Source organism: Microtus oregoni, unplaced genomic scaffold, assembly GCF_018167655.1.
Source record: "Microtus oregoni isolate MIOR12 unplaced genomic scaffold, Mior012 000000F_ref0000247, whole genome shotgun sequence".
Taxonomy (NCBI): domain Eukaryota; kingdom Metazoa; phylum Chordata; class Mammalia; order Rodentia; family Cricetidae; genus Microtus; species Microtus oregoni.
Genome location: NW_024543059.1, coordinates 73,116,548 through 73,137,497, shown reverse-complemented (window position 1 = coordinate 73,137,497; position 20,950 = coordinate 73,116,548). Strand labels below are relative to the sequence as shown.

The 20,950-nt window shown below is 46.6% G+C and overlaps 1 protein-coding gene across 1 annotated transcript; it reads right to left on the bottom strand.

Annotated features, from left to right (window-relative positions):
* Positions 1-464: 464 nt before the first annotated feature.
* LOC121438813 (cytochrome P450 2U1) lies at positions 465-14,151 on the bottom strand. The gene is made up of 5 exons (XM_041639608.1): positions 13,704-14,151; positions 8,037-8,672; positions 5,582-5,743; positions 4,079-4,246; positions 465-3,081 (listed from the first exon to the last, which is right to left on the bottom strand). The coding sequence occupies exons 1-5, from the start codon at positions 14,149-14,151 to the stop codon at positions 2,903-2,905; spliced, it is 1,593 nt and encodes a 530-aa protein (XP_041495542.1). The 3' UTR covers positions 465-2,902.
* Between the last annotated feature and the right edge of the window lie 6,799 nt (positions 14,152-20,950).

Sequence of the window (20,950 nt, the reverse complement as noted above, 5' to 3'; positions counted from 1 at the left end):
TCTCTAATCTGTATAGGGGTTTGGTGGGAGACATAAGAAAATTGGGCTCGGCAGTTAAAAAGTACTTGTTGCTCTTACAGGGGACCCAGGTTCAGTTCCCAGCACCCACACGGCAGCTCACAAATATCCATAACCCCAGTCCCAGGGGATGACATCTTCTCGCCCCCGTGGACACTAAGCATGTGTGCAGTGCACAGGTGCACATCAGGCAAAACATTCACACAATCAAATAAATTACAGAAAATGTGTTTTGCCTGGACATCTCTCTATACCGGGTCTTCTGAGGGAATATTTTAAAATAAGTTACCCTCCTGTGTAAAGGCCAGGTTTGTACTACTTTGTGTCCCCACCCCCCCCCCCCCCGCCGTCTGTTTCCTCTTCCTTTTTGACTAAAATTTGGTAAAAACAACAAAAATTTCTAAGCAACTAAAAATAAGCAAACACAAACCAGATATGACACCGTGTCCTTAAAATGAAAGGTTTAATAAGAGCGCCATCGAAGATGAGGTCTAGACCTTGTTAGACCCAGAAAACTAAGGTCATTTTCACATTTCAGATGACACAGGAAGTGCATCAAATATCGGTAGATTCAGGAAAAGCACAGTCCATCTGTGGCAAAGTGTATAAGGGATTTTCAGAGCGCTACAGCGTGAGGCACGGTATTAAACTGCTGGATAAACACAGGACTCTGACATCATCCCATAGAAGGCAGAAGTTTTTTCAAGTACTATATGAAGTCTTTGGTTAGGAGGTCCAGAAATTCACATGAGTCGAGGAGTAAGGACCTTGTGGGTGTCAAGGTTTAAAAGCACATGAGTCTCAGATCAGGACAAGCTATCCTGGTCAAGGTACAGCGTGCCCATCCGTGCACCATCTTATCCATATGGTGTACAGCCTCACTCCATCCCTCCACACTCAGTGTGCTGACCTGAAACAGTCTTCAGGGCACCTAAAGATTAGCCTGCACTTCCTGCACCTATTTTGAAAGTGCCTATAACTTACAAAAAGGAAAACATTATGGTGGATAATATAAAGAATGAAGAATTCGGGAGGCAGAGGCAGGTGGATCTCTGTGAGTTTGAGACCAGCCTGGTCTACAAGAGCTAGTTCCAGGACAGGCTCCAACAACCACAGAGAAACCCTGTCTGGAAAAACCAAAAAAAGAAAAGAAAAAAATAAGAATGAAGAATCAAAAATTAATCAATACTCAGTTATACAATATTCCACCTTTTCCTTCTCACTTGTAGGTTTTTATTCAGCAGCTGGCATTTCCCCCTCGGTAAGCATCTGGGGGTCTGCCTGGGTACCTGGGCGAGCCGGCTGTGGAAGATGTTGGAAGCCTTCATTCTGTATTAGGTTTTAGTGGCTGAGGCATCGTTCGACATTTGCTAACATGGTTACTTTATGATACAAAAAGCCTAGTGAATTTTTAAACACTGGCTTAAACAGGTAGGGCGAAATTACACTGCAATTTAAAACTCTCCTAAAGGACAGCAGTAAACACACAGATGGGCTCTCCCCTCAAGCACCTTCCCCACTCACTCCCAAGTTGCCTGGGCATCTGCCAAGAATAAGGCACAGGGAGGAGGAGGCAGCAGTGTGGAGCCTGGCCCCAGGGGGGTCCTCCGGGATGAAGAGGGACATGGTAACCGAGGACGCAGCTTCAGGACCACGTGGGGTCAATACTGAGAAGGGCTCAGAGAGTGCTTTCCAGTCACAGTTCAAGTGTCTTAGAGACCAGTGAGGGTGTTTTATCATCACGGGCCTTATCACTGTAAAGCCTCAGCTTCCTTGGCGTGAGGACTGCACACAAAAAAAACGTTCATACGGTGCCTCTCTAAGAAACGCTCATATCATCACGGTTCCTTCCACCGTGCTGTAGGAGACCCGAGGGAAGGGCCAGACTCGGGCACGCGGAGCTGCACACTGTTGACTGTGACGGATGGCTTTGCCCCTGCTCCCCCTTACCCCGAGCAGCAGAAGGCCACAGTCATTCACACTGTCATAAAGCCGTTCCCACATTTTCTCGCCGTCCCTGAAGGGTCATTAGAGGCCACCCTATGAAGAAACGGCTTCTCATCATGGAGAGTATTCAAGTTAGTCACACTATGGCTGGTAACACAACAGGAGAGGAGGGTTCAGAATTATTTAGATGAGGCATCGCTTCTTGATCAGTCCCACAATTCCATGACTCAGTTTCCCAGCCCAGCATCCAGAGCCCAGGCCAAGGCAAAGCTGCACAGCTGCTAAGCAGAGGGGACCTGGGCTGTGTACCAGGCTCTCAGCTTCTGTGGTTACAGACACATAGGTAGACAATGACGTCAAGAGAATGATTCTCTTTTTCCTCATCACATGGGGCAAGGGGACATTTCATCCTAGCTTTAAAAAAATAAGGAACCTAGCCATAAACCCAAAAGATCCTCATAAGACAAGCCCAAGAAAACTGACATAGACCCTATGCTAAAAAGAAAAAGAAAAAAATTAAAAAGAAAAACTTCTACCTCAATATAACCTAGGCCTGCATCCCTTTCTGACCAAGTGTCCATGCTGAACACACTTCCATGTCAGGGCCCCGAAAGGCCTGAAGGCAGGTCTACTCCCGAACTGTCCAGCATCTGCTGATAGCAGAGAAGCCCTGAGAAATTTCATTACCCTCATTCTACCGTGGGATGATGGGGGCTGAGATGAGATCTGCTCCTGATGGACTCTGCACAACCAGATCCATCATCCACGCGTCCCACTGGGCAGGAGGCATCCGTGGTGCGGTGCCCAGTCCCTCCAGGGCTCTCGTCTAGAGCCTCTCTTGGCTGTGCTGAGTCGCTGGGCCCACGCTCAACAGCACAGAAGACTGTCTAGGACACGGATTTGGCTGTTGTCCCCTCCTCTCTTCTCAGGGGCACCTTCATCTCTTTGAGACGGTTACATTAAATGGATGGGGGGCTAGCGTCAGACCGAATCTTCCAGTCATGATGGGCTTCTCAGAGCCCGCGGGTAGGGCAAAAGTGAAGCTCTGCATCAGGCTCACGAACATCAGGAACAACTCCATCTTTGCCAGCTGCTCTCCCATACACACTCGCTTCCCTAAAAGTGAGATCGGAGAAGGGGCGGTTATGATACAGCCCTGTGCATTTGTAGCAGGTTACCTGAGTTGGTGGAGTTTTAATGTAAAATCGCCACATCAACCCCAGTCTCCTTTGGTTTATCTACCCACACAGCCGTTCACCACTGTCCTCCTCGCCACGGATCCCACGCGGGTGACATGGGAGTCGCCCTGCCGCTCACCTTCCCTGTCACCTGCAGGACTAAGAGGGAAATAAGATGAAAGTTTCTAGAACCTTTCATTTCCACAGAAAGGACTTGTGTGCTTGAATCCAGGAACCCAAAGAAAGACCTGAGGGTAGAGAAGCTCTCACACAAACCTAGGAGACTAGGGCCTGTTTGTTCTCAGGCCTACGACATGGGAGAGGCACTTGCTGACACAGGAGCCCTGACAACCCAAATTCAATTCCTGGGCCCCCCATAGTGGGAAGAGAGCTGACTGTTTCGAGTTGTCCTCTGGTGTGTACTGAGGCATCTATCTCCCTCCCCACTACACGCACACACACAAACATATAAAATAAGCAAATAAAATGTAATTTTAAAAAGTTATGCTTAACTCCAATAGTCTGTTAACTTCCCATACTTCTCAGGCCCCAAAGAGCCTACGCAGCACGAGAAGAAAGATTTCTAGACGTAAAGATTAAGCCCAACTCCCTCTTCCTTTCTTCTTCCTCTCCTGGGGATGGAAGCGAGGGGCACAGACAGGCAAGGCAAAGCGAGCACTCCGCCACTGAGTCACCTCTGTCCATACTTCTAACTTTCATTTTTATTTTTTGAAGAAAAAAAGTTGGGTCAGCAAAACAACTCAGTAGGCATGAACCAACTTCTGCAAGTTGTCTTCTGTTTTCTACACCTACATATACACACCTCAAACATGTGTGTGTACACATGCGTGCATGCACACACACACACACACACACACACACACACACACACACACACATGCAATGATGAAGTTAAAAACCAAGGTTTAACTGACCTATCCCAAAAGGAATAAAAGTTTCTCTTTTCAGAAGTTGTCCCTGGTCATCCAGAAATCGATCAGGACAGAAGTCATCTGGCTTCTCCCAAATGGCTGGGTCTCTGTGCACTGACCACAGGTTGGGAATGACCACGGTGCCTTTAGGAATAGTGTATCCTTGGAGGACTGCAGACAACAAACAGAAGTCAGCACCACACTTGCTCTCAGTGTTCCTCTTCTTCAACATCACTGTTTCAAGAGTGAAATTATTCATTGACTTAACTGTTATTGGCAGAGACCAAATTCTGAGGTTCTTGAGGGGAGAGGTAAATCTTATCAACCAGCACATTCTCTCTGTCTACTCCCAACCCAGTCTGAGATAGAAGGGGCGGGGCTAGGTGCTGAATCAAGGCAGGCCCTATGAGCCAAGTCAGGCCATAAAATCTTACAATCAAGAAAACACTAATAGGACATTCAGGTAAGCTTCCCCCATGATTTATATACTCTTAAGATCTACTCAGAATGTGTCTAAATCAGGGTTACTAGTACCATAATGTAATATAGCATGACCAAAGCAACCTGTGGGTCAAGACCCCTTTGGGGGGCGTCAAATGACCCTTTCACAGGGGTTGCCTAAGACCATCAGAAATATCAGACTTTACGATTCCTAACAGTAGCAAATTACAGTTATGACGTAGCAATGAAAACAATCTTACGGCTGAGGTCACCACATGAGGAACTGTAATGAAGGGTCACCGCATGAGGAAGGTTGGGAACCTCTTCCCTTCAGCCCGACATTCTGGAAGCATTTTTTAAATTCAGGTTGCCCCTCTCAGATGACCTCAGCTTGTGTCAGGCTGACATAAAACTACGCAGCACAGAGTGCAAGAGCTTACAGGCGTTCCTGGCCACACAACAACATGATGGGGAGGGCACACTATGAAAACAGATCTGCAGGCAGCTCAACCCCCACGATCGCCAGCTGCAGGCTGACCAAGACCCCACAGGGGTTGGGTTCTACACTGGGTCTAATTTGCCTACTGGGCTGTCTCGAGACGCCTTAAACTCTGTCCTCGCCATCAACCTGTCCCTGTCTCTCTGAAACAGAGCCGCCCCTGAAGTCCCAATTCTCTAGGACTACAGGTGTGTGGCGCCCTTAGTTATAATGGGGAGGGTCAGACTGGGACATTCCGGTTTTTTAAATAAGTACACTTTGGTTGTAGAATTTTGAAAAACAAAGTGAGCTAATTTGGGAACAACTAGAGGGGGGCCACTGTCAACTCCAGAATGGCTTCTGCCCCAACAGCTGATGTGAAGAATGACAGTATGCAAGTACCCGGGCACCCGAGGCCAGGGGGCTCCTGGTAATGACTACAGGGCCCGCACCAATGATGACTAAGGGTCACAACAATCTCTGGATCTCCCAGCCTGAGACACAGAGCTAGTTCAGCTGTGACCACACCCCTCCCCACATTCTGCAGGCCCTCAGGGATGGGCAGAGAAGGCAGGCTCCTAACTTGCCTGTTTTCTCTGAAGTCATATGAGGAATGGCAAGGGGCACCGCCATGGACAACCTCTGCACCTCCATGATGGTGGCTTCTGTGTATGGCATCTGGGCCTTGTCTGTGAGGGAAGGAAGGCGGTCACAACCAATGACCCTTTCGATTTCTTCATGGACCTTTTCTATGCAAAAAGAAAAAGAACAGAGCACAGATAAGCCTGGGAGACCTGAGTCAGCACTGTTAGGTGAACTTTACCCAGCAAGGGATCAGTGGCCAATGATGACTTCATTCAGGACTGGAAGGGACAAGAAGCCACTGGGGGTGGGGCAAAAGACACAGCATTCTGGACTCAGAGGTCTCACGTGACCATGTGACTCTCTAACCTGTAACAGCATGTGAAAGTCCAAAATATACAAGGAACCCTACCTGTGGGTCTGCCATAGTTGAGGCCATCCCACAAAAGCCTGTGGTTGCAGGTCTGTCCCCCATAGTGGTGTCATTAAGAGGGAGGACCTCCTGGAAGGATTTAGGTCCAGGGGGCGCAACCCTGGAACTTCCTTCCTTGTCTTCTGCATCTGCCCAGAGGAAAGTCCCCTCCACAACACACTGCTTTACCACAGTTCCCCTGGCAACAGAGTCAACAGGCCACAGACTGAATCCTCAGAAACCACAAGCCGAAATATGTCTCTCTTGTCAGCTGATTAGCAACCCCACTTGGTTGCAGCACTGAAAAGCTGGCTAACATGGGTTCATAAATGTGTACTCCTCGCCAGCCTGACTTTGGAGACTCAGAAGCTTTATATATTAACAAAGCGACTGTCTTAAGCAACCAAGTTTGGGAACAATCTGTTGCTTAGCAATAGCTAGTTAAAACAGGGAGCCACGATGGCTATGGCAGGAAAAACATGGACCCTTGAAGAACTTTCACAACTCCACCTCCTGGGGCTTTGACACCTTCCACGGTGTCTTGGTCCCTTTTCAGGCTCTGTAACAGAAAACTGGGAGGTGGGTGCTTTATAAAGAAACACTGAGCTCACAGTTCTGGAAGACACAAGCCCAAGAACAGCAGCCCCTCTTTGGTTACCTGCAGAGAGCCATGTGCGAGGGAGTGGCCATATGGCAATTAGGAATCCCGAGGGACTCAGGGGCCAAGGCTGCTCCTTTTGTAATTACCCGCTCTCACGGGAACTAACTAGGGCCCCGTAAGAATGACATTAGCCTGCTGGAGGATGCAAGAGATGCGCGGGGAAAGGATTCGGCTATGCTTTTTCAGTTCTTCCCTCATATACTTGACTCCTCAAAAACCTTGGTCTCCAGGCTAAGCTTCCTCAAGCTCCTGCGACTAACTACCTCACTCTAGGCGTCTCAAGGTTCTACCTCCTCAATATGACACCACGGAGGACCAAACTTCTAGCACATAAACCTCTGTGGGATACATCAAATCATAGCCCACTGATAGCATGTAGCAGAAGGGGCTAGACTGACCCAACTAAAGATGTAGACATGGAGAACACATCCTGAGCTGTTCAGTGTATCCCCAACCAAGTACAGCTATACTCCATGGAATAATACTTCAGTCAATCACAGACCGGATACACAAGTGTGGTCCTATAAGGTTATACTGCCTGGTGACACTATGGTGACCTTAGTTTAAGGGTACTCTGTGATGGCAGAGTCATCTCCTAATACCACAGTCTCAGAACACGAACCCATTACTAAGCAGCACGGGCTTTAAAATCAGATCGTCTTCCCCAGACAATTTTAAGTCAGAAGGAGATGTGAACCTGGAAGCAAGGTCAGAGAGCTGCGGCTTTGGGGGCTCTGAAGATGAAGAGGACCACAAGTCAAACAAGCTGGAAAGAGCAAGGAGATGAATTTTCCTCTAGGGCCTCCAGAGGGCAACACAGCCTGGCCAACACCCCCGTCTTTAGTCCAGGGAAGCACACACCATACTTCTGAGCTAACTTAGAACAAATGCAGGTGTGTTCAGGTGACTAGGTTTGTAGTGACCAGCTGCAGCTGAAGTAGAAACCAACACACCATGCTCCCCTACTCATCCAGGATTTGCTGCCACTGCCACTTGCTGTCACTGGGCGGATGTGGGAGGACCAGCTGTGGCTTTCCCTGACATTTTTGGGCCTGTGATGTCCATCTTCAAAGCAAGCTGAAAAGGCGCAGATGACCATGGATACTAGCTTAGCCCTACGACACCCCACATCTCCAACACTCCTTTACTTTCAGAGATTTCACAGGGAACCGGACTGTGGAGATTGAGGCAGGGGTGAGCAAGCCACAGCACTAGTCTATCTAGACACTTGAGCCTTCACTGTTCACGTCTTAAGCTCCCTATAAAACCCAAGTGTTTGTTTTCCAGCCTGAGAACATGAGGGCCCAAAGCCAGCGGATCACAGAGGTCGCTACCTGGTTTAAATGGCCTGCCTTTACCCCGAGGAAAGAACAAATCTATCAATTACTTTGCACGTCCGGGTTCACTGACATATACAGCAGGCACCAAAGCAAAGAGTTGGTCGTGGTGTCAGTGCCAGCAACGAAGAGGTCCCCGATGATGTAGAACAGGTAATCCTCATTGAAGCTCGTGCTGCTGCCGGTTCTCCGCTCCTCCTCCATGTGCAGGAGGTACATGTCTATGAAGTCCTGAGGGTTGCTGGCATCCAGAGACTCCTGGTGCTCTTTGATGATGTTTTTAAGGAAGCAGGTGATGTCCCTTTCGATCTGCCTTAGTTCCTTCCATGGCCCAAAGGGAAGGTAGTAAAACCAGGAGCAGATGTTGATCAGGAAGACCTGGCTGTGCAAGCAGATTTCTAACCCTCGAGACATGAAATCCAGCACCTTCTTAAACTCCTTGTTTGTGTAGTCGAAGCGCTGGCCGAAGCACAGGGAACAGATGATGTTAGAGACGGCATTGCTGATGATGGGGAAGGGGCTGAAGGGGGCATCCCCGTGTTTCTGCATTTCCTCTTTTACGTACTTGAACTCCTCAATAATCTTGGGCTCCAGGCTAAGTTTTCCCAACCCAAAATGACGGAGCGTCGAGTGGGAGAATTTCCTCTGCTGTTTCCAGATGGTGCCGTAGTGTGCAAACACGATTCCTGCCGAGGACAGAAAGGAAGGTGAGAGAGCAGGGCCTGCGAAAGGCAAGCAGGACCTGCCGTGGGTGTATTCTGTATTTTCAAGTCTCTCGGCCGGAGTTCATATGTGGACAAAGACAACCAATCAGGTTTCATCCTAAAGACATTTGTTTCCAATAAACGCTGAGTCTAAATAAGGGTCACCGGCTAAAAAGTTGTTATTTATTGATTTATTGTAACTTCTGGTAAAATGAAAAGCAATGAGTTTTTATGCCTAAAATTATTGTGCAGTATATTCAGGTTTAGAAAACCTTTCAAACCAAAAGCAACCGTATTTGCAGCAGGCTTTCTTTTGTACCACCAACGAGCTCCCAAATCATGACACAGAGACGTGTTGTTAATTATGAATGCTCAGCCTTATCTTATGCTTGTCCCACTAGCTCTTAGAACTCACTTAACCTGTCTCTCTTCATCTACATTTTGCTTTGGGGCTTTTTACTTCTCTTTCATTCTGTAGGTCCTATCCCAAGTTTGGCTGGCTGGTGGCTGGCTGGTTGGCTGGCCCCAGGCACCTCCCTTTCTCCTCTCCTCCCCTCCCCTTTTCTTTCCTTTCCATGATGTCCTTTATCATCTTAGCCAGAGTTCCTTCCTGTGGGGAACAGATGAAGTCCTGAACAAATGTGCGTTGCTGACGTGAGCATGGCCATGTTAAGGATTCCAATGCCTCAGACTAAGGAACAGTAAAGCCTTAAGTACCACAAGCTAGGACAAAGTGTTGAAACATGTGAGCCCACGGGGGACAGTCCACATTCAAACCAACACCATGTTGGGAGTCCTTAGCATGTGGTGTGCTGTAGATGGAACACCGACCTGGTTCTGGTGTTGAGTTCTTAAAGTGCCTCTATAACGTGTCTTTCAAGAGTGCGGGTTTATCTCAGTAGTACAGTGCAGAACTTCCATGCACAGCGCCCTGGGTTCAATCCCCAGCAACGGGAAAAGAGAAGCATTTCGATATAAACATCTATGTAGACAAATGCATGGTTGGATATGGACTTCCTCCAAATTTAACAGGCATCACTAAGGGTAAATTGATGAGCCATAAAATATGGATATCTTTGATGGAGGAAGGTCATTGGTTAAAAAATAAAGAAACTGCTTGGCACTCATAGGTTAGAACATAGGTGGGTGGAGTAAACAGAACAGAATGCTGGGAGGAAGAGGAAGTGAGCTCAGACTCGATAGCTCTCCTCTCTGGGGCAGACGCGATGAAGCTCCGACCCAGGATGGATGTAGGCTAGAATCTTCCCGGTAAGCGCACCTTGGGGTGCTACACACATTATTAGAAATGGGCTAGTCCAGGTGCAAGAGTTAGCCGAGAAGAGGCTAGATATAATGAGCCAAGCAGTGTTTAAAAGAATACAATTTGTGTGTTGTTATTTCTGGTGTAAAGCTAGCCGTGCGGGAGCCGGGCAAGACGAAAAGCAGGCCCGCAGGTCCCACAACATATCTTCACATGAATAGACACTATCATATGCCTGCTATAAGTAGATTCAGAGTGGAGCCAAGGCTCCATCTACAAGGCTATGAATATCTGTGTTAAGTAGTTGCTATCACTTGATACTTGCAATTTCTTGTTTTTTGCCACTAGAGGGCTGAAATGTATCTCCTTGTAATTTCATTCGCATTTCTGTGTCAGTGTGGGCTTCTTAGTTCACAATTCACAATTACTGTGTGGATATTTTCTTACTATATATTTTAAATGCATAATTAACCTTCATGTGATTTTTGATAAGCATAAGCTTTAAATTTAAAGACACCATGTGTAAATTTTTTAAAATTACGTATTTATTTAGTGTGTGTGTGCACATGTGTGTGTATGTGTGCCATGTGTTTGTGCCCACAGAAGCCAGAGAGGGCATGGTTTCCAGGCAGCTGAAGTTACAGGTGGCCGTGAACTACCTGACACAGATGCTGGATCTGAACCCAGGGCCTCTGAAAGAGCAGGAAGTGCTCCTAACCACTCAGCAATCTCTCCAGTCAACATGTATACATTTTTTTAAAGATAGGATGCCACTTAAACCTACACTAGTTTTGAAGTTGTGAAACTCTTACTATCTCAACCTCCCAACTTAGAGACTATAGGTGTATGTCACTGTGCCTGCCTAACAACCTTTTTCTTGTGATTTGTGCTCTGTGTTTTGTTCTAAAAACCCCTTCCTACTTCCTATCAGGAATTCAGAAATACATCACCCTCTTATAAAATTCTAAAACTTTGACTTTGAGAACGGATTTGCTTTTTAAAGATGTGTTTTTATTTTATGTCTATGCACGCTCTGCCTGAATGTATGTTTATACACTATGTGTGTGCCTAGTGTCTACTGAGACCAGAAGAGGGTGTTGGAGTCACAGATGGCTCTGAGCTGCCGTGTGGATGCTGGGAACTGAACCCAGGTCCTCTGGAAGAGTAGCAAGTGCTCTTAATCACTGAGCTATTTCTCCGGCACCCAGATTTTGATTGTCAGTCTAATTTTCTATAATTTACCTACAAGTGAGGTATAAATACAAGTATGCTTTCTGTACAGACTGGGGGACGTAACGTGTGTGGTCAGGTGCATGAGGAGACCAGAGGATGGCCCGAGTCCCCTCTTCTGTCACTCTCTGCTGTAGGCCATTGACCCTCCAGCTGCCTCTGGAACTCATCACTAGGCTGGTGGCCTGTTGCAGGATATTTGAACGCATTGTGTGAAATCCACCTTCTGACTGGTTTAATATAGAGATGAATGCCAACAGCTAGGCAGGAGAGGATAGGCAGGACTTGTGGAGAGAGAGAACTCTGGGAGGAATCTGAGGCACAGGGAATTAGCCAGAGAGAAGTCGAGGGAGTTGGATGTACAAGATGGAGAGGTAACAAGCCATGTGGCAGAATATAATAGGGTTAATTTAAGTTACAAAAGGTGGTTGGGAACAAGACCAAGCTAAATAAGCTTTCATAATTAATAAGAAGTCTTCATGTCACTTGAGAACTGGCAGTCTAAAGACAAGTCCGGCTACAAACGTCATAAAGCCAAAGTGATTCTCCTGTCTCAGCATCTGGAACACAATTCTGAACGCTGGTTCTGTTCACTGTGGCCTATGGCTATAAAGGCAGGGAGTTGCCACGTAAATTGGATGAGCGGTGTGGAGAACATTGGCGGGCCAAGCCAAGATACATTGCTTTGTCTTCCTTCATGAGTGGCCAAATTACTTGGGTGTTCTTGATCTAAATTTCATCCAGAGTAAACTTCTAAAGACTTCTGTCTTAATCTAGAAGCATCTTGCACAGTGGCTGTCATAAGCCCTCCATCTTGAACCCATCTCTAGCCAAGAGGCCAACAGGATGCACTGTAACCAAAACATTCACCTTCTGTCTCCTGCGGAGGCTGGAGTGGTCTTAGGAACAAGAACTAAGTACACTTTCTATAGCACTCAAATTCTGCCTGTCTTAGCCCAAGGCTCACTTCTGTCTCCTTGGATTAAAGGTGCCTCCAATTCCAGAGCCTTTTTGAGGTCCCATGGGGGCTGGGCGGGGGTGGCGGGAGGTTCCACAGGAAAGTTAGGAATCAGGGTGAGGGAGGGGATGTCAAACTGTGAAATCAAGGCCACCCTCCTGATTAGAAGCACGTATACCACCCACCATGAAGGCTTTAGTCTGTGTCTAAAGACAGAATACAGGATTGGCAGACAGCTGAAGAGGAGAGATCAGCACCTCAGTGTCTGCAGAGGGAGATACACATGGAGTATGGGAACCAAGTAGAAACCATGGGGCATAGTCTTGAAATATCAGTGAAATATCCACTGCCTCTCCCCTGATAGTCTTGTAAATTTAATCTCAGGCAAGATCTTAAGTCATGTACAGACAGTAGCCATGTTCATTGCGAAAATATTAGAGATGCTATGAAGCAACAAATCCGGTTCAACAGGCTTCTAGCTTGACTTCTGGACTTTGTTTGTTTGTTTTGTTTTGTTTTTTGAGATGTTTCTCTGTGTAACGGCCCTGGCTGTTTTGGAACTTGCTTTGCATACCAGGCTGGCCTTGAACTCACTGAAATCCACCAGCCTCTGCCTTCCAAGTGTTGGGATTAAAGGCGAGTTCAACCACCTAGCTGGCTTCTGGACTTTCTTACGGAAAAATATCTTGTTATGCTTTTGCAAATTGAAAGTCACTGGATGGAGGGGCCTTGAAGTTGGTTCAAGACAACCCAAGACCAAGTTCTTAGCACAAAGGAAGGCTTATTCACCCCAGAGAACGGAGAACAGAGAAAGATTAAGGGACAGGAGATAGATGAAGAGGGAGAAGGTGATGGAACAAGGGAGAAAGGGGCAAGGGAGAGGGTAAGGGATATTTGTGCTAGAGTGATAAAGGAGTGTCTCTGGATAGAGAGGAGGAAGATTTGGCCTGTAGGCAAATGGTAGTGTATACAGGTAAAAGGAAAAACCCAATGTTAGGATGAGCTGGTTAATTTTGATTGGGCATATTAATTAAGGTGGCCAAAGGGGCTTTTGATTGCTGAACTTCGATACTTTGATAGCTGGAACTTGGTAGTCAGCCTCAGGAGAAGAAAGAGGCCAAGTTAAAAAATGGCCCTTGGTGGCTAGCTTTGGGAATATAATCTAACAGTTTTTAGGACGGCAGAGGGAATGTGGGAGAAGGCAAGGCTCGCCAGAGCCATATTTGTCATGCTGGGCTAACTAGAGTCCCTTCACTAGGTGAAAAGAATTTTCTTTTCCCTTTTCTAACAGGGCCAAAGTTTAGGAATGTTGGGGTCACAGACCTATGAGTGAGGAGGCCTCATATGGGAGAGATGGGTCCCAGGAGGGTGGCCTCTGATTCCATACTTTTGTATACCTCTCCCCGCCCCCCAATTCCTAACTTTCCCGTGGGTCTCCCACTTTTACCTCGCACTAGAAACCACGCGAACACACACACACACACACACACACACACACACACGCTCAGGGCAGGACGCAGGTGGTCAACTGCTGCCCCAGGTCCTCAGCCCGCGGCATGCTCACCCTTCTCTTTGGTCATGATGGAGATGAGCGGCATCCGCGGGCGGTCACTGAACACTTCAGCCTGCTGCACTAGCGCCTCGCGCACGCTGTGGAAGTCGCTGAGGACCACCACCAGATGGTGACCGATGAACAAGCTGAAGACGTTGCCGTAGACGCCCGCCAGCTTGGCCAGGCGCACGTGCGAGCCCACGGTGTCGGTCTGGCCTCCCTGGCCCAGCCAGAACTGCAGCCGCAGGAAGCGGGGCACCAGCAAGTGCCCGATGTTACCCACGAGCGGCCAGGGTGCGGGCCCCGGAGGGATGCCGCATGTGCCCTGCCGCCGCAGCCAGACCCAGCCCAGCAGCAGTGCCAGCCCGCAAAGCAGCAGTGCGCCTCCCGCCGCCCGCAAGTGCAGCCCAGCACCCGGCTGCTCCCCAGCAGCGGGATGCGACTCCTCGGGCGACGACATGCTCTAAGTGCGGGTGGAACAGACGCGACCAGCAGCGTGGCTGGAAGGTCAGGGGCGGGGTAGGGCAAGTCGAGCTCTTCGGATTGGCTAAGACGCGTGCCCTTCTCCGCTTTGTCCAATCATCTTCTCCAACGTTGGGTAGGGGCGGGGCCGTCCTCCCGGACAGCTGGTAGAGGGCGGTGGGTGGAGGCCTGGGGTAACTTGCTTAGCTGTCCTGAAAGTGTGTTGTTTGTTTTTGTTTTGTTAGTTTGTCACGTCAGCGTCGCGCGCTAGCAGTAGTGGGATCTTCCGGAGAATGAGAGCTTTCGGTGGATTTCTGCGTGTGAGTTGATTTTATCAAAACATTCACAAGTCGGGAAGCTTTATTCTTGGCATTAGACCAGACCTGAGACGCTGAGTTTATAATAAAAAATGTGATTTACAGATATTCCAACACCAGGGTCCTTGACTCTGCTCTGGTGATGGCCGAGTGCTTTACCTCCCTGTTATTTATAGGCCCGATTGCTGTGGTTTTTCTTGGGTAGGTTGACCCTAGAACTCAAGGTTGAATCAGTTTGTATTTCTATGTTGATGGCCTAGAACTCGCTGTGTAGACCAGTTGGCCTCGAATTCAGAGAGCCACCTGCCTCCGCCTCCAGAATTAGGGCATTAAAGGCACGTGCTACCGTGCTTGGCCCAGATGGTGCCAGCTGCCAAGGTCTTTGTTTTGTGATGCTCAAGATTAAATCCTAGGCTTTGCTTTTGGTTGCTAGGGAAGTGCTTCATCTTTGATCCACATCTCTGGATCCTGTGTAAGATCAATTCAGGTTTGATCTCTCTTCACACACACACACAGACACACAGACAGACAGACACACACACACACACACACACACACACACACACACACTGAACACTACAGTGCTTTATAAAATGACCAAAGCATGGTGACTTCTTTTCATGTTTTTTTTCTTTTTTTCTATCAACAAGTGGGGTAAGCTAAAGTTCAAAAGTTCAAGCTTACTGTTCTCTCACTATTTTTGATACAATTTGTAAAGTATACAAATACTTTCTTCCTTCTCCCCTCCCCAAACGAAAAAAGTCCACCTCACATTCCCTGTATTTAATCGTTATCAGATTCCTTTTTTTGTGACTTAAAAAAAAAAGGATTTCTTACTTAAGTTAGAGACACTAAAATCTTAATAATTATTTTCTTTTCTTGTGACTGGGTCTCACTATGCGACGGGCTTGTCACTCACAATCAATCTAGCCTCAGATTTGGCAGTCTATATTTTGTCCTCACAAACACTGGAATTACAGGAGGGCAGCACTATACCCAGAGGGCAGTTTAACTTTTCAACTGCTTGTTGGAGGATTTTGTCTTCAATATGTCATTTCCTTCTCTTGATGCCTTTCTCTCTAAACACACCCCACTACTATCTTCTTCTTCTTCTTCTTCTTCTTCTTCTTCTTCTTCTTCTTCTTCCTCTTCTTTTCTTCTTCTTCCTCCTCCTCTTTCTCCTCCTCCTCCTCCTCCCCCTCCCCCCCTCCTCCTCCTCCTTCTTCTTCTGCAGAGGAATCTACTGGACTGCTTCGATTTTAGAATGAAGATACTCGTTCCAATCCTAGCACAACTTTGTACAAATAAAAGTGGACTCTGTTGCTGTAGAAATTCTGCCTTCCATAGAGAGCTAAGTTTTTCAAGAGGGTTCCTCCCTTCCTTACCCCTAGAACCATCACAGTGCATACAGGCACCTAATTCTGGAAGGGGATTGAAACTTGACCCAACTGAACAACCAACAGCCTCCCTCTTGTGTAAGATTTAACTCCACTTGTGGCATTTCTTGAATAATCTATTTCCAATAATAGTTGTGTATGACAGAGAGAAAGCGTTATGTGCCAAGCTATAAATGTGTGCCCCAATTCATATGTTAAAGAACCAGTCCCCGATTCCTCAGAATGTGACCCTCATGTCTAGGAGGGGTTGTATCAGAAGGAATTAAGTTAAAACGAGGCTCTGTGAATGGACCTAAAGTCAAGTGAATGGGCCCTAACCCAGCACGACTGGAGACCATGAAGGGAGCAGGGTACAGAAGGAAGGCCATGTGAGGACCCAGCCAGAAGGCAGCATCAGCCTCGGAAACCTGTAGCGCAAATTCTAATTGGTCTTCATAATAAAAACTCAAGAGTCAGCTAATCAGGGGGTGAAAGCTGAAGGCTCGATGCAGAGTGGCCAGCCATTAGAGTTCTTACCTCTACTAATGCTCAGACCAAAGGGGCCATCCTGTCCTCAGACTGCACTGCTCAAGTTCCTGTCTCCTCCCGTCTTCCCAACCATATCCCTCCTGTCTCCACCTTCCTAGTGCTGGGATTAAAGGCATGGGATCCCAAGTGTTGGGATCACCTTTGTGTGAGTTCTGTTTTTCTTATAGACTGGATGAATTTTGTGTAGCCTGGGGTGGCCTTGAACTAACAGGGTTCTATCTGTCCCCTGAATCCTGGAACTAAAGGTGTGTGACACCACTGCCTGGCCTCTAGTGGCTTAGCTCTGCACTCTGATCTTCAAACAAGCTTTATTTGTTAAAACACAAAATATTACTACATAAGCCGGCCCTGGAAATACTTTGACCTTGACTTCTGACTTCTAGAACCATGGGAAGTAAATTCATGCTGTCAAGCTGCCCTATCTATAGTCCTTGGGTGGCAATCTTATAAACTCACATAAAAAGCCATATTGTTTTTCCTAATGCTGGGTACCATTTAAAACCTCAAGTATAAAGCATCCAGCTTCATACGAATGGATTTCTTTCCCAGTTAAATGCAGGGCATTCTTGCCAGGTAAAGAGACACTTTCTGCTTGTTGTGTGACAAAATTTTCCCTGGGGGAAAATGAAACACATGTATCTTCTCATTCCAGATAAGAAACCCACCACAGACCAAAGTACAGATAACACCAAAGTCCAAGTTGATCAATGAATAAGTTTTATTGGGGGTTACTGAGCAATATGGGTGAGGGAATACTTACAGGAGCAGAAATGACTGAAAGTTCACTGCTTCACCAAGCCCGCCTCCGCATGGGTGACAGCTCACAAAAGCTGGGAACCTGGAGCACGCTGCACAGCTTGGAGACAGCTCAACTGGCTGAAGAGTGCCCCTTGCAGGTCTCTCAGTTGGTGTAAATCACTTTCAGGCAGCGCCTCTGGTTTCTACTTCTTCCAGGCACCTGGTCTGCTCTAGGAGTCTTCTTTGCAGCTTGACTCTGCCAGCCTTTAGGGGGACTCTGAGCTTTTATTGCTCACTCTGGCAGGGAGGGGTCTAGTGAATTTGGTCAGTTTCAGGGACTTCCTGGAGTTTTTTGTTTGTTTGTTTGTTTTTGACTTGTTTACCTTCCTGCATAAGGAGCTTCCTACAGGATAGGATGTTTCAGTCTCAGAGGAAACTGTTACATAACATTGCTACATCTTCCGCTCTAAACAAATCAATAAAGTTACAACCCAACCAGGGGCAGCATAGGAAGAGAACACAGAATTTTGGGTAGGAAAGTAAGAAAGATAATGACAACATTCAGGAAAATTATTGTTTTTATTGGGGCGCCGAATAGAATTTTAAAGCAGTCCCTTACCTCCTGAAATCCTTCTGGTTTTACATGAGTTTCAGCGGAAGCTGTTGGTAACTGTATATACAAAATATCGAAGTAAGCTTGTTATCGAGAGCAGTGTTAAATTACTCAACTTGTAAACCCACAGTTGTGCGGCTGGTTTGTAAGGCCTCAGAGAGGTATGCACCACACATCACATTCTTTCTGTGTCAGTGAGCACAAACAGAGAAGATTCAGGGATTAAGAAGGCTTTAAAAAATACCAATGGAAAGAGAAAGTAGCAACACTATTAATACTATTGAGTTGTACAATGCCCCTGGACTTAACTCAACACCTGCTCTACTCATTCTTACTGTTTGCTCTGACTGAACTCCTTAGAATACTGGCTGTGTGAATTACATACTTCTTTAGAGTCAGGGTCTTCCTGTGTAGCTCTGGCTGGCCTGGAAAGAGGTGTGCAAATCAGACTGGCCTTGTACTCAGAGAGATCCACCTGCCTCTGTTTCCCAAGAGTTGGGAACTAAAGGTGTGCCCCACCATGACCAGCTGCATACTTCTTTAGATGCCAAACATCCCATGCCACCATAGGCTGAACTCTGAAGATGGGATTATAATGTACCTACATCAGATATAAGGATTACATAAAACAATCAACAAGATCTCTGCTGCTTTGTGGCTGCTCATTAAATTGTTGATGTCCTTGTAATACCTTGAGCTCAATGTGCTCCCTGTTATTGACATTGGCAACTCTGCCAACACTTCCCAAGGCTGGATGCTAAACCTAGCCAAGGTACTGTTTGCTGCATGTATCCTTGACTGCTTTGTATGGTGGCTAAGTAGACCTGCCCATCTCAACTGGGTACCACCTTTATCCATCCCACACCCCTTGGTTGCAAGTATGTACTATAATGGATCTTGACATGATAGAGGCACCCCCTTGAAAGACCTAAATCTCAGAACAAAAGTAGAATTTCAAATGCTACAGAGTCCAGTTTTACTTGGTGATGTGGGAGTGTCATATATCAATCTGTTGATTTCATTGGTTAAGCAATAAAGAAACTGCTTGGCCCTAATAGGCTAAAACATAGGTGGGAGGAGTAAACAGAACAGAATGCTGGGAGGAAGAGGAAGTGAGCTCAGAGAGACGCCATGCTCCCCTCTCCCGGACAGACGTGATAGCTCTGCTCTCTGAGGCAGACGCATGAAGCTCAGACCCAGGATGGACATAGGCTAGAATTTTTCCCGGTAAGACTGATGCTACACAGATTATTAGAGATGGGTTGATGGGGATATGAGAATTAGCCTGTAAGGGCTAGAGTTAATGGGCCAAGCAGTGTTTAAAAGAATACAGTGTCCGTGTAATTATTTCGAGGCATAAGCTAGCAGGCGGCCGGGGTGCTGGGGATGCAGCCCCGCCGCTCCTATTTACTACGACTTGGACACAGTCGTGCCAGGATTGGGACAAACATCTTGTTTGATTCCAAAACCAAAACAGGTCAGGTGTCTTACAATCAGGGTAGCAGGGACAGGAGAGACCATGTTCCCACTATGCAGTAAAAAGAAGGAAATCATGGTGTGCCCCACACCATGGGTAAATTTCAACAAAAGTGCCATTCTGAGTGAAGAAACCCAATCAAAAATGGTATATTGTGCCAGTCGGTGGTGGTCCACTCCTTTAACCCCATCGATGGGAAGGCAATGGCAAGCGGATCTCTGTGAGTTCAGAGCAAGCCTGGTCTACAGAGTGAGATCCAGGACAGCCAGGGCTACATAACACAGAGAAACCCTGTCTCGAAAAATCAGGAAAAATAAAGGTATATTGTATACTTATACTTTCATGTCTGTGACCTTCCAGGACTGGTAGAACTAACCCAGGTTAACAGGAACAAGATGAACAATAGAAGGGCAGGAAAGGAAGAACTCCATTCTGGAGCCATTAGGGATGTTTGACAGGTAGGTTGGTTACTTCGCATATGTATTTTACTAAATGTGAACAGAAACATTTCACTAGAGGAAAATTGTATCTCCATAATGTAAGTAAAATAAATAAATAGAAACCAGTGTCTGGAACAAAGGCATGGCGAGGGAATTAGAAGATGCAGAGGCCTTAATGTCTAAGATGTACTCACTGAGAAAGGAGTGCCCAGAGTGTGGTACATGATGCATTATTATAGAAACAACACTGATCAGTGGCTTAGTATGTGAGTAAAGAAGGTAGAAAACAAGGTGATTAGAAGGTAAAATTCCCTTTTCTTGTGACTGATTCATGGCATTTGGTTTTTATTGTTGAAATCCCTGTTGTCTCTTCACACCCTTCTTCCTTCCTATTACACGGAAAATACAAACCCTCAGCCCAAACCTGACTGAGTGCTGTTCACTGGATAACATGAGCAAGTTGAACTCAGACACTCCAGGATTCCTCCAGCTCGACGTGCCCGTTCCCAAGTGGACTTTGAGTGCTGAACCTAACCTATCAGAGCAATACACTTAATCAATAAACCCCAAGGAATGATGTATGTTTACAAGGTAAAGCGGAAGTGTTTGCTCCAATAAAACATGTTACTTCCTTGGTTCAAGTGACTGTACTTTGCCTTAGCCCAAAAACGAATCTCACTGTCAGTCAGGATTAAAGATATCGAAAGGGCTTTTAAAGGGTTTAAAAAACAGTTTTTTATTGAAAATACAGGACACTGTAAAGTGGGAAATACTTCTCATCTTTTAATTCTCACTCCTCGGAGGTGGTTTTCATTACACCATGTGTTTATTGTCATTAGAAACATTTCTATTTGCAACATTGGTATATTTGTTGATATGTGAATGAAACAGTTGCATAGGGCATGAGGTCCACCTGCTCAGAGATAGTACCAGAGAAACCAGGAACATTAAACTCACATACTGTCCAAAGGAAGGGATTTACACAGGTTTTCCATGCAGACGGTGGGAGTGGATGGTTGTTTAAATAGCCTGATGACCTTTTATTATCTGTAGTGCCAGGCCTCACCCAAATCATCCATGGACTTTGCAAAAGAGTTTGCTATTATGCTTATCCCAAACCCTTACAATGAACTTCCTGTGGGATAATGCTTTTGCACACTGTAAAGATCTGTCACTCATATTGGTTTAATACAATGCTGACTGGCCAGTAGCCAGATAGGAAGTATAGGCAGGGCAATCTTAGTGCAGGAATTCTCGGAAAGGGCAAGACAGAGACACAGTCACCAG

Excerpts from the sequence above, each read along its gene's own strand:
- LOC121438813 (XM_041639608.1), bottom strand. The coding sequence starts at position 14,151 with ATGTCGTCGCCCGAGGAGTCGCATCCCGCTGCTGGGGAGCAGCCGGGT. Across the intron at positions 8,673-13,703 it reads CATCATGACCAAAGAGAAGG|GAATCGTGTTTGCACACTAC; the intron begins GTGAGCATGCCG and ends TGTCCTCGGCAG. Across the intron at positions 5,744-8,036 it reads AGTGAACCCGGACGTGCAAA|AAAAGGTCCATGAAGAAATC; the intron begins GTAATTGATAGA and ends CTTTTTGCATAG.